Raw genomic sequence first — 15,108 nt, forward strand, 5'->3', positions numbered from 1 at the left:
TGTGTGTTTTTTTTTTTTTTTTGGTTTCGTCGCGCACGCGTGCCAACGGCTCAGTGTTTTGCAATTAATTTTTTTATTTTTCTTGCACGCACGCGTTGATAAACGTACGATCTCACATGATACGCGGACAGGTATCGAACGTTCGGCCGTCTCCATTTTCGGTATTTTATTGTATTTTTTCCGTCCGCGTGCAGACGACCGAACGATGGCCACGTTTGTCTTCCGCTGTGTACTTGCTACGCGCACATCGAGTTTTCCGTCGCGCGATAACGTGTCGCGAGTGTGTTACATTTGCCGCACACGTTTCGGAACCGATACGCGTACGATGCACCCAGGCTCTAACGTCTAAAATCGATTCGAGCGTTGAAATCGCAACTCTCCAATCATCTCCATCTCATGCGTATTGCTAATACTAACCCTTTGACTTATGACACCATTCTTTCTCGTCCTCAAGTTGAGCCTTTTTTCCTTAAGAATTTTATTATTGTATGCTATTACATATTGTTACATATTAAATAACACTTTGTATTATTATTATTATTATTATTACTATATTCATAACCAAGGGATTCGTCACGTGTTGTAAAATAAAATAAATGGAATGAAATAAAAATGTGTTACGCACCTTTCGCCGGTTTTCGTACGTAAATTTATAGTTGTCCGACGTTTGGAATATCCACCGAAAACGTAGGGATTAAATAGTACGCGTTAAAAATGTTTTCGAGATCGAACCGGCGATACGTGAATACCGCGCACCACAAAAGACGGGAAACGCGCAGACAGCTGAAGTACTATTATAATTAGCTGTGTACACGTATAACCTACGCGCTCGCAGTGTGCCCGCGAAGTTTTTTCTTCTTTTCCTCGCGATAAATCAACCGTTTTCGATCGCCTCGTCAGATTGTTCAGTACGTACGGTCACACGCACTAAAATATCACCGATTCCATAGGAGTTTTTCCCCTCGCACAGATTACCGTTACTTCGACCGATCGTTAAAAATAAAAATGGATACGTAAAAAACTGGCAACATTTTACGGACACATCAATGTAGTACGGCGTAGCGTAATATGCGTATAGCATTCGCCCGAAACCCGTTGAATATCTGCCGTGACAAAACGCTGAAAACATCGGAAGTGACGTTCCCCGCGGAATTCGGACTTTTCGGCGGACGTATTTATACACTGCTAAAGCGTTTCGCCTATCCGCCACGTCGGTGTGCAGTTGTTGCAGCAGTTACACAGTCCCGCACTCCGATAATTATTTATGCAGCTCTCGGTGCGCTATCGGTACACCCGATTACACCTGACCGGTGTATGATATCTTCTCATCGGATTGGAAACTATTCGCATTCCGGCGAACGGCAAGATTAAACTAGTGCAACATCGTAATGCACGATCGAATTCAAACAATCCAATTGTACACGTGGTTTCGAAACTGTAGTACAGCGTATTTTCCATACGGATTGCTTATACGACTGTGATTATGTTGTACAGTTTAACAGATGTTTTATGTTACCGCAGGACACGGTTATGTTACGTAGTGTATTGTACACGTGTGGATAACGCATAACTCGCGAATCACGGTTATCGAAACGAATATGATTATCTCATACGACGGTAATGTGTAGGCAGAGGGTTCGTAGCATTTGTATATTTGTTTTGCACAATCACAAGAATATATACGTTTCGTACTTTCACAAAGCTAGTCTTGAAATTGTATTTTACTTACAAATGCATACTTCGAGTTTTTTTGTTTCTAGGGCATATTTCTTCCATTTTATGCTTTCAGATGCAACTCTTAAATAATTTATCATTTTATCAATAATCTTCCGTCGTCGTTTTTATTTCATCTAGTACCTATAGTACCTACTTACCGTTATTCTTTTAACATGCCGATTAGATTAATTTTATTTTTAAACAGTGAACACGTTTTTACATCATAATATTTTCGATGTAGCGATACCAAACGATTTCATTGCATTGATTTTTGACAATCACTGTTCTCTGATAATTTAATATTTTAGCCATTTTAGTCTAAGTTCTGCCGTCTGCATATGTGCGTCTGTTTGTAATTCGTGTCAACTTCACGTCTTGATGTACCTGTTTTGACATTAAAATGCCAAAAGATTAACAGTTTCCTAACAGTCGGTTAAAGAGTTATTTATCGGAATTTGGCGTCGGTGTGTTTTAAGTGTAAAGTCCTATGTTGTAAGTATTGCGGCGTTGAATTAGGACGTACAAAACGATTAAATGTTACGTAACATTCAAATGATTTATATATTTTTTAAACAAATTGCTTTTAAAAAAAATATAAGTGCATATTTTTATTGAATCTTACACGGTTTTTAAGTGCATATGTGCTTGGATATTTAGTGTTTTTATAGAGTTACAAGTCATCTGCCCTAATAATGTGTATCACAATATAACTGTGATGCGATAAAATGCTGATCAAAAAACGTATTGGTTGAAAGGTCATCAACGTATTTGCACGATGGCGCGAGTGCATATTTTCAAGTGAAAGATTTTGTTCCAGTTCCGTAACAAATATTCAATATACGGGTATGTATTTGGTTCATCGATACGGTGTGCCATAATATTATTTCCAACCTGTAAGTAAGTAACTGCGGATTATTTTCTGATTGGGAAAATTTATCAACCCCGTCCGCTCGATTTTGTAACCGATTTTTCCCCTCATGGTTCTGCGTTTTGCGTTGTGCCTATGTTTACTTTGTAAATATATCGTTATCCCATGCTACACGTGCAGAATGCGTAGGTTGAAATACGATAAACCACGGATAATCGAGAATGGCACGCGGTCACCGACTTATCGGAATAATAATAACATTGTGTATGTAGATAGGTTGTCTCGCCTATACCGACGAAATGCATCTATTTCCATACGGTGACTTCGCAAGGTGAAATATTTCCAATGCTTACAAGTTTCAGACCGATTTACAGAGGTCGATTCTCAATGTCGGAAATAACGGTATGACCGACATGCTATACAGTTGGATGAATGAGATTTGAGCTACACCTTTTCACGGAAGATTTCTAACCGATTTATAGTGCGAATAATTACATGTATTTTTCTTAAGACATGTAATGAGCGTTACTAACCGTTTTTTTTAACATTATCAACACGTTATTGTAGATAGAAAAAACCCGATGCGGCTACGGAATTTTGAAGTTTTTTTTTTTTTTTTGATTGACTATATAAAAAATAAAAAAGAGTACAGTTTCTGATCTAACGAAGTGCTTATAAAAAGAAAAAAAAATCCTCAGCTAAGAAACTAATATTAAAACAGGTAAGTATATTCAAAATAAAATGGTAGTATTTAATATTATTAATGGGTATACCATTAATCGCTTTATAATTATGTATTTTTTTATTTTCTGCGCATGAAACCTTTCCAATTATTTCTGCAGCAGAAATATTCTAAAGTGATCATTAATAGAATCATATTTATCGGTAAAAATATCATCTATTTTGCCGACATTTTCAATAAATTTGCACCTTGTTAATAATCAACTAAAATACCACTCAAACTTTCCAATGTACATGATTAAATTTATAATTTACAACTCTTACATTTGAATGTATAGTATAATAAAACTAATATTATGTATGAAAACTTATTTATGTCTTATTTTTATTATTACTAAACATGAAAATCAAAAATGGATTAATTAAAAAAAAAAAAATGTAATATTTATATTACTACAACTACAAATCGATAAAATTTAATAGCAAAAGTACTTGTATTTTATAATGTACGTCAATCGAATATCTGAAGAATTCGATAATCTGTCTCGGTAATCTATAAACCGTATTACTTCAGATTATATCTTCGTTCTACTGTGTAATTATAAGTATCAAATTGATTAAAAATAAATTAATCGATTTATAAAAATACACTATCAAGGTTTATTGATATTTTTGATCTGCAATCTGCACTACTGATCAATTAATTCTAATAAAATCTTAGAGAACTACGCGGTACAACGTAAAAAAAAAAAAAAAAATGTAATACAACACGCTGACGAAAAGAAAATTAATAATACATAGAAAGAGTGCAATCCGTTGTAGATAATAACAAAGCATAATAATTTATGATATGAAATATAATATTCGACTTATTAATAATCTTCTATCATGTTGAAAATAAGCAATACTTTGTATGATATGCTATACAATTCCGACAGGTAATACGCCAGTATAACTTTTGAATACAATAGCGCTTTTCGTATCCAGTTCGAAGAGATGAATTTGGTTGATTTTGTTTTGATGAATGAATATTATAACGGATATCGTTAGATAATAAATTATAATGAATTACAGTCGTTAAAAACAAGACTGCAGTGAATTTTTATTGGAACGTGTATGTTTAATAAGAATTTTCCGTGACGATGATGACGGTTTTGTATATTTTTTTCCTCTTAAATTATACTTTAAACTATCGAAATGACATGCGATGAGACAATTCCTTAACGACATAGATTAATGCATTAAAGTATACGTATGCAAATTAATTGTTTCTCGTATGACGTTTCTGGTATTTATTACAAAAGCAAAAAAATCAAAAAATAATATTAATACAAATATTATACGCACAGTATGGCTTGATATGACTACGCTTGTACAGAAATTATAATACGAATGTATATAATATTGCATTCGAAAAAGTCTTGTAATGGAGTTAAATAAAAAAAATTAGAAAAAAAAATCATTTGAAAACACACGAAAGCATTATGTACACAGACACAGTAGTGCTTTCGTCATGATTCAGACTAAATTATGTATTTCTGACTAAACCAAAGAAAAAAAGAGTTCTTTTAAAATACATATAAATGTTCTTGCGTTTTATGTAATAAATAAATTAATAATAATAAATGTAAATAAACGTGCTTTACTAAATATTCTTTACTCTTCCTTTACAAACTTCCTTCCTTTTTTTTATATTACACTGCCCAAAGAGAAAATTAAAGGGAAACAACTTACGCAATAAAAAAAAAAAAATCTAAAAAAAGTTTGGTTTTAATATCTGCATATATATACAGTGGAAACTGTGTAATGCGGTCTCTGAATAAAACGGAAACCTATCCAATACGGAATTTTTTTACGGTTCCGGCATGTTTCTATAGTTTTATATAGACGTTGAATCTTAATAAAACGGAACCTTCCTAACGCGGAATCAGAACAATTTTGTAGTTCCCGTGCAAGTAAAAATCTTGTATAAGTCGGAAAAATAACACGCGTCACGTTAAATTAATATGTGTATGTAAAACAAATCAATAACATCATAAAACGATAATTAAGATAGAACTGCATTACATGTATCAGTCAAGTAATTTGTATTTTCGATTATTGAATCAGTGATACGAACTCATCGCGTATAGCTGTGAAACATTAAGCATTCAAACATAAACAATAATAGAGAGAAAACAATTTACATCAGTTTGCTTTTGACCAACAAGATGATAATCTTCTTTAAATGTTTTCTTCAATAAAAAACATACAGAAAGAAAAATAGCGGCAACAATGACAAAACAAAAACTTTTCATGATTTTCGGAAAAGCTAAATGTTTAAATTGAATTTCCAACCTTCATGTATAAATATGTAATATGCATAGATTATTAATAATTTTGTAATAAAATAATTACATAATTAATCTTAAATAAGTTATATAAAGTAAAGTAATAAACTGAGTTTTTAATTAGTCTTTTTAATTAACTCAGAAATAAAAATTTTAAATGTTATAAACTAATTTTGAAATATGAAAAATTGATATGAATTAACAATCCGGAAATTATTCAATAAAATGGAAAACTGCTTAAAGCGGTTGGTCCCATGCTATTCCGCATTAGATAATTTTCACTGTTCTATAATTTTCAGAAAAAAAAAATGTTTTTATTAGGACTTAACATTAAATGTATGTAGGACGTTATTGACAAGTCAGAAGATGGTACTGTTTTATTAATGTCGACACGGGTGGTCTGATGGAAGGGGCGAGAGAAATATGCATATCTCCTTAACTTTTTTTTAATTTTAACACAATACCTATAACGTTATTTTTTATGCTACCTATACCCGTGTTAATATCTTAATAATAAATTGACTAAGTGGGCTTATATTTTAAAATAATGTCACCAAGGGTTATATACGTGTTAAAATATCAGCTTTTCCTTCTTTATAATAAAATCTTTTGTTCGCGACCAAATGGAGGGTATGAAAATATTTAAAACAGAAAAAAAATGGAAAATGAATTGTTTCTTGTAATAAATGTCCAATGGGAATACTGTGTATTTTCCAATTAAGTCTTATACTTCGGCGAGAGATTGATTTCAGTTTTTGCTAAAGAATAGGGTAAAATAATGCTCGGCTCAAAAACTAATAGCTATGTTATACAAAGCTACACGCAAATTCCTCTTATCTATTATTACTGTTTTTCAATTTAAACGGCTAAATATCTTTTCTAATACATTCACCGTTTACTCAAACAAACTATTTATTAAATAATCTTCATTCAAATATATGTTTAACTAAAAGAGAATAAAATATTCATTATAATTCCTGAATGTATAATATCCATCAAAGACTAACTAAATATACTTAAAATTATAGGCACATTTATACGTATAACTATTATATCATAAAATATAAATAATATTGGAAGTTGTTGTATTTATATATTTAATACAAATGCCTGCTTGACATTTTAATCGTATTTTCGATACGTTTATAATCATTACACTTTGTCATAGTAATTATTCTATCTTTAAAATTACATTGTTTTCGGAAAATGTTTCATTTCATTTACACGTACGACGAAACAATGAACTTTTGAGGGAATTTGATTTATCGTAACTTTTTTTTTACCTTGTGACATAACGATCTATCGAGTCATAATTTTGTTATTCTTGTGACTTTAATTTCCTACACTTATTTAGCACCGAATTTCAACAGAGACTCGAATTCCCCAAAAACGTCAAAAATATAAATACATTATAAATCATTGTATTGATCGTTATGAGACGCGTATTAGACATTTGAATTATAAATACCTGAGATGGCATAACTCGTTCGTTTTTTCTGTATAGAGCGTATTTCCATTCCTCGTGTGGCTGCACAGTGCACAGACATGCACGATAATGAGTCTCGGTATTGTCACGTCCGCAATACAATAATAATGATATATGCAAACAATCGGTGACCGCGGTTTTTCGACCACGACGGCTGAACGCACACACGTCAATCTGCACCAACAGAAAACGTTTAATATTATTATATTATTTCGTTTAATATGACCATTATCATTATTATTAATTACGTATCCAATTTGAACGTCATACATTCTATACTACAAAATAATGTAACTACATACGCATATTACACACGGTGTATATATACGGTCGCGCACATACGCACACACACACACATACACACACACACACTCAAACACATACAAATAGGTAGGTATAGCGTATTAAGTATATCTATATGTATCTCAGCATTAATAACAATACAACCACGGTCCAATGCAGGAGCGCGTATCCTGCAGGATATATTCCTAGGATGGGGCTTTTAAAATAATCCCTAATGAACAAAAATAAAAACTAGTTGTGTAAAGTACACAAAGAAATATCTACTCGACATCGTGCTCAGCAAATTATTTATTTATTTAATTTTAATTCATACAATGAATACTGGGCCCCACTGAGATAACTCGTGTGGGGGCCCAGGAGTCCTTACGTTAATACATGTTACAAATAGAAAGCAAATACATAATAATTAAGAATAGGGAAAAAAGTGCTTATAAATAAATATAAATTATAACAGTTTACCTACTATTATCATATTAAATCATCTAAATCTAATAACCATTGAAATTTTTTTTTTAAATAAACTGAGTGGAAGATTTAAGATATCGAAAGGAATTTTTTATATTATTTTGGTACCTATTATTTGAAAATGTCTACCTGAAGTGGTTTTATTCGGCCAATTTATTAAAAAATTGTTTTTAGCATACCTGGTATTAATGTAATAAGGTATGGGATTTATTATATTATGTTTTTTTAAGAATATAACGATCGTTTTATAGTATAATTTTTGTATAGGAAGTAATTTTAATTCTTTATTAAGATTTTCAGTATGGTATCTTAGTGTTTTATTAAAGATCACTTTCAATATTTGATTTTGACAAACTTGTAATTCTTTTAGAACATTATTGAACGCACCACCCCAACCAATTATACCATAGTTAATGACCGATTCTACTTATGTTAAATAAACTTGCCGCAATTTAGATTAACATTTAGAATATGTTACGCAAATCTCTAAAAATATAAATAATTATTCTTACTTTTTTACTTAGAACATTTATTTGATCTTTCCGCCTCATATTATTGCAGATTTAAACTCCTAAGTATTTAACAGAGTTAGTTATTATAATTGTTTCACAAGAACAATCTGTTGGTATATGGCATAATGTATTATGATTGTTTATAAATTTTTTTGTTAGTATTGGATTTTCGGTCAAAGCATGAAGAATAACGTGATTTTCTCATAATTAAGAATAGATTATTTCGGAGCAGCTATTGTTTTATTAATTTTATATCTCAACTTATTAATTCAAATATTTCATCCCATGAGTCTGCTTCACATAGCATTACAATATCATCCGCGTAACAAATAATTTGACTTTTATGGGGAAGTTCATGGATTCCATTTATTTGTACATTAAAGAAAATTGGTGAAATAACAGTACCTTGAGGGCCTTCACATTTAATTTGTTTAAAAGGGCTTGAAGTATTATTTATTTTGATACATTGTTTTCTGTTAGTTAAATATGAAGAAAATAATTTTAGATTATCACCACAAATGCCTATTTGGTTTAATTTAGTTATAAGAATGTTTTGATCAATTGTATCAAAGGCTTTTGCTAAATTTAGATAAACTGTGGCACATTTTTTATTATCATCTGATGATTTTTTGAGCCAACACGGTAACAATTATTTATAGAATTTTCATTAAGCTTAATATTTAGTCCTGTAGCGATTTTTAGTACAAGTTCAGGAATATTTTCATTTTTTCTTCGGGTATGCCATCTGTTATTATTTTATTAGAGATTAATGCTTTTCCGAGTATTTCGAGTTTATTTTTTAGCAGACTTACTTCTTTTTTAAGTTTAGAATTTTCTTTGATGATTTCATCTATATTATCGAATTTGTTGTTAATTGATATGAGATTGTTATTGACGATTTCTTTATGTTCAAAAAATGTTTTTTAAGTTCAATAATGAGATTTTTGATATAATTTAAATTAAATATATTCCCGCTATCACTATTATCAGAATACTTTACGTAGTGCCAAGGTGCATTTAGTTTGGTAAGCTTGTCAAATTCATCTTTGGAAATTTTTGCACAATTAACGTGCCAGACTTTTAGGCAGTTAGAACATGATATTGATGGGGCTAATACAATTTCAGCAGAGCACACTACACAGTTAGACATTGAAAATATTAAATTTGTATACACTAGGAGATTACGCAACGTACGAGAGCGATACAAGAACAACCGCACTGAAAAACATTCAGATAAGAACTGGTTATACAGTTGAATGTTATCGTACAACAGTGTGAGCTACTATACTTTGAGTTTGCATGTTGTACGCATTCTTATTATTTTTATTTTTAATGTTTTCATTAATATTTACCAAAAAAAAAAACTGTATTGTAGTTCAAGAAATTAAGCGGTATATGTATCATAACCACTGATGAAGTTCAATTATAGTCAATCGTCTGGCAGACGGAATGATTCCATTTTTCTATTTTCAGTTTATTACTGATCAAACATTTAAATGTGCAAGACATTTCTCATTTTTTGATTATTTTTGTATATAGGTAGGTACGTACGTAGGAGTGTTTGACGTTCAAACGCTTTGAGTGTATGCAGTAGATCGTGCAAGGTTTTATAACAAATAATTAACTAATTAATTAAATATGTATAACTTATATTCAGAGTTTTACTCCGTTATCAAGAAAATACATTTAATCATTTATTCGTGTATATGAAATATATTTAAATTTAAATATGGAATATTTCTGAACAAATCGTACAGGTAAGTATCAAACAAAAGTGATAACAAATGTTAGAGAATTTATGACTCCTGATATCGTAATGTTGAAAAAATTCATGAATTTACAATGCATTGATAACCTTGTAAGACTTCAACATTCCGTAGTAATATTGTTTTTAGTATAATAGATTTTCTACAGTAAAAAAAAAAAAAAAAACAAATTAATTCCATCAGAAATTGCTTTAAATAAACATAACAACTAAGTAAATCGTAAAGTCGGTAAGTAAATCAAATCGTTGTAAGTTTCCCTTAAACTCAAGTTATCGAGGATCCAATGTTTAGTTTAAAAGGTTTTTGAAGTTTATGGCGAATATATTAACTTAATACATTTAAATTTAATGATAATTAAACATACAATCTGGGAAGGTGATTTATACATTTTTGATTACCCTTAAACATAGGTTTTGGATAAAATGTTTAACAAAAAACCTCTTTGATGTTTCACTTTAATTAATACACATTATAATGTTTTATACGAGCATAAGTTTTTTTTTATTTTAAGTGATACTATAGACAATCCCTTATCGATATTATGTGAAAGTTCCACGGGCACGTTGGTTGTATTATTTTATTAATACTAACTCTTTATATTTTGGGTTAAGTTAATCTTTAGTTTTTAGTCATTATTTAGAGTTTTATTATTATTAATTTTTTTTATCAACATTTGATACTTTAAGAAGCATAGAATCAAACTTTTCTCAGGAGAAAAATATTGAGCCCAATGTAGATGTAGTTATTACATAATGCCATTGTGATATTCACGACGATTTAAATTACAAAAAATATCAAGTAAAAACAATAGTGTCTATAGTTCATACTAAGATAATCATTAACTTTATTAATACGAGTATAATAGTTGTTAGAAAACAATACGTTCATAATCTAATTTAAATTTTTAAAATGTTTGTGAAATATAGAATTTTGGAGTTAAACATTTTGTTAAACAGAATGATAATAAGCATATTGTAATTTACGCGTTATATGAAATAGGAAACCTGATACAATGGTTTAAAATACGTTGATATCAATAACTACTTGTCTTATTTTGACACTCCAAAACCGACTATTTCAAGTAGTAGAAATATAATATAGAGTAATTGAAATATTAAATATAAAATCCAAATTGAAAATTGTTATTAGTCAAAGTATACTATTTAGGCACATAAATATCTTTTAAGCAACTCGATGAATATCCCAAGTACAATTAAAAGCTACGTGTTATATCTGCTTCAAATAACATATAATTTATTAATGAGTGCACTTTCGAAAAAATTGTTTCACAGGCACTTGTTAGTTTGTTACATTAATTCGAAATTTTTTACATTTCTTCCCGACTATTTTATCGAAAGTGTTTTGGAAACTGAAAAATGTATTTAAAGTGTATTTATCACATTTCTCAGTTGTTAGAATTACAATCATACGAATCGTTTGACGATTGTTTTAACCAGTATTATCTGTCAATTGATTTATCAATAGGGATATTTTTTCAACCGGAATCTACTGCAAAACCGAACTAAATCTAAATAAGAGAAGAGTAGTTTATACAAATATCCCACGGACAAAAATTCCGTTTTGAACCACACCGAGTACCGATGCATGATATATTTTAGCAGTGATCAAATCTGCAAAACCGATGTATGCATGTATCATTGTTTTTTTTTTTCAATAACGAACAATTTGGGCAGAGTTTTGTAATTTGCTTATTGAAAATAGAATAAAAATGTATTTATATACTTACATAGATGTAACGTAATGTTGTGTAGAGATACACCAGGTATATTTGTATAAGATAGAACAATGCCTTTAATGTTTATCAGATTTACGGGGCGACGTTTAATTTAAAATTAAACTTTAAAGGAATAACGCGTGCAGAAAGTAGGTCTCGCAGCGTATAACTGAGCACACATGTATACATGTATAACATAATATGTTTTGTTACAATACATATAAATGCAAAAGCTGTCTAGGTATTTCAGTGGGTGTTGACAAAAAGACGTTTAAAAGTGGACCGACTGCTGTTCACAGTTACCGTCAAAATAAGAGAAGTTTATATTGTACATGTTGCATACGGAAAAACAATAACATTTACATCACATGATTTTCGGTGTGGGTCTTACGAGTACATACCTATAATTTGACTCTACGTAGTATGTACCGTATATGAATACAATACAATAATAATAATAATAATAAGTAATAGAATAACATAAAGCAGAATTAAAAATAAAAATTAGTATATGGTTAATACTCATAAATTAATGTATAAATAAAAAAATAAATGGTTTAAAAATATAATAATACTTCAGGCCAAGTATTTATTTATTTCTATATTAATAATAATAATTGTAATAATATTCTTCTTCCTTTTAACCGGTTGTTCAGATCATACATTCAAACATATTTCGTAATAATAATATTATACATAATAGTCCGTATTTCGCATAAAGCGCATATTATCAAGCGCGGACCTAGAAATTAAAAAACGGGGGGGAAGGGGCTAGTTAATTGAGTTATAATAGAACCCTTCTCGTCCATCCCTAGCTAGTTCACCACTCCGGTTGATCCGACCATATGAATACTTTAAAAATATGGGCATTTGGATTTTCCAATTTATAGTAGGTATGTAGATATATTTATAAAATTAATTGCCAGTTTACATATTTATCTATTTTATTATTTAATTATTTATTGAATTTAATATTTGAATGTAATTTAAAATAATATTTAAATTAATTTAATAAATAAATTTGATAACATTTTGTCTTGAAATGTTTCTACATGTTCTGATAATCCGAAATTGATCGCGTTCTAACCACACCCTCAGTCGCAAAGGTGACGGGTTAGATGGGTTCTATTGCACTGTCATAATTCATTACGCATATCGATTTGTACGAAGTCTTTCTTACGCTTAATTTTTCAAATATTTTCAATACCTACGCCCGATTTGATTCTACCTAATGTCTTAGGAAAGGGGGTGCTCAAGTCCCAAATCTATCCCCCCCCTTCGTATCAGTGCCAGCGTATTACATTATATTATTACGGCGGTCTGTGCGGAATTCACTGGAAACATTGATCGAGTTTACATTTTTGCCATGATTTCGTGGCACACCACTCTGTTGGAAAACGTCGACTTAAAGTGGGTCCCGTCACGGATACGGGTGAGGTACGTACACTTGTCAGCCGCGAAAAGTCGGTGTGCGATGCATGTGCGCCCGTAGAGGGAGGCCAAAAGGGCCATTGCCCCTACTGGGAAATTTTGTTTCAAATCTATTGTTAATTTAATACCACGCATATTAATTATAACATAATTTTATTGAGATTCATTTATAAAGCTCAGTAAAATTTAATATATTTTTAGATAATCTAAAATGTATAATCTTGAACGTATTTATTAGTTTATAATGTTTACACATAACTGCATATCGCTGACAACTATAAATTCTCCCGAGTGCCGATGTCTATGGTATTTGTATATGATTCTAGTATATTTTTAGATACACGTTGTTTTGGCCCTTAGAATCTTAATCTTGTCCTGGGTGGGATTTTATCCTGCGGCGATGCTTGGCACTATGGCCGTATTCCCGGGGAGCCACCGTGGACGTAAAGTACGCGACTCTGCGAACAGACGCTGATACGATTGCACAACCGGAGAGCGGATTTTTAGTTTATTCCATATTCGTACGGCTGCATACTAGTTGCGTCCCAAAGATATCAACGAAAAAAGGTCTAATCCGAATTGCGACCCGAATTTATTTTGGGTACAGACGAGTTGCGGCCCGGGTTTTCTAACTCTAGATAATTTAATTTTGACTGATAAAATATTTTGTGAGGCTTTTCATTCGAAATTCAACAGTTTGTTCTACAGTACTCATCCTAATATTTTTGTATTCATCGATGTTTTGAAAAATGCACAAAAATATTCCAATATAAAATTAAAAAGCAGTCACTTAAATACTCGCAGAACAAATATCATTGAAAAAGAAACATTTATTAGAAATGCTATGAAACGGTTAGAAGAAAACCAAATTGACAAATTTGAATTTATACATCATACAAGTCTTTACCAGTGTCATAATACCTAAGAATTTTACTAAATTATACTAACATTTTTAACTTTAATAAATATCATATACGTTTTTACCAGTGCTGAAATTTGTTAATAAAAACAATACATTTTAATATCAGATTTTAATGTCAAAAAAACTTTTTAATCTTAAAAAATATCATATATATTTTTACCAATGCCAAAATGTTAAATAACCTAACTGCAGTATCTAATAAATATGAAGGAAAATGAAGCTTTTTAAATTTAAATTAACATAAATTAATTTAATTTTAAATTTTGAGCCGCAATTCGTATGCACCCCAAAAAAACTCGGGCCGCAATTCAGAAGTAATTTTTACCGCGGAACGCAACTAGTAGCCACCCATTCGTACACCCTTTATGGCTTTATGCTGCGCGACGATTATGCAACTCTTGGACGGTTCGTCTGTTATAGAGTTCGTGGGAAAAAACGTAATTTCCTTGTGAATGCATATTTCGGAGGTTGAAAAACACTCAGTCGGTTTTTCATATTTTGGAATATATCGTATTACTGTCAATAAAGAAAAAAAAAATGACATTTATTTTGTAAATTTTCGAGTTTTGATTTTCTCATTGCATGAAAAATATTTTATTTGATCTGGAGATGATAGAAATTCAGTTTCTTGTAGATAATCAAGTAAGTATTAAATGGCTAATGTCGGTCATGTTTCTCTCGGACTGAGATTGTACCATAGATAATTAAGACATTTTGGCGTTTGATGAAATTTTTATTAGAAATTGAACTTATTTAGTTAGGGCCCTGTTAAGATAGGTATACCAAACCGCCATTTTTTTCCTTATCACTTTAAAATTTCAATGACAATCCATTAAAAAATAATTTTATTATCTGTATATTGTAACTAAATTGTTTTAATTTTAATTAATACT

The 15,108-nt window shown here is 30.5% G+C and overlaps 1 protein-coding gene across 7 annotated transcripts in view; it reads right to left on the bottom strand.

Moving 5' to 3' along the window:
- LOC112691624 overlaps positions 1-9,580 on the bottom strand; it is a 118,319-nt gene extending 108,739 nt beyond the window's left edge. For 5 of the 7 annotated variants that reach the window (XR_003149329.1, XR_003149328.1, XM_025565951.1 and 2 more), the window contains exons 1-2: positions 9,362-9,580; positions 7,064-7,255 (exon numbers count right to left, since the gene is read on the bottom strand). Coding sequence is in view for 5 of the 7 variants with exons in the window: in XM_025565951.1 (XP_025421736.1) it covers positions 7,064-7,255; positions 9,362-9,511 (342 nt within the window). In the remaining 2 variants the exon portion in view is untranslated. Of the gene's footprint in view, positions 1-1,880; positions 2,101-2,326; positions 2,608-7,063; positions 7,256-9,361 lie in introns of those variants that run through there. The other 2 variants (XM_025565953.1, XM_025565952.1) reach the window with 2 other exon arrangements.
- Positions 9,581-15,108: the final 5,528 nt, after the last annotated feature.

Source organism: Sipha flava, unplaced genomic scaffold (genome assembly GCF_003268045.1).
Source record: "Sipha flava isolate LNK unplaced genomic scaffold, YSA_version1 65_pilon_pilon, whole genome shotgun sequence".
Lineage (NCBI taxonomy): Eukaryota > Metazoa > Arthropoda > Insecta > Hemiptera > Aphididae > Sipha > Sipha flava.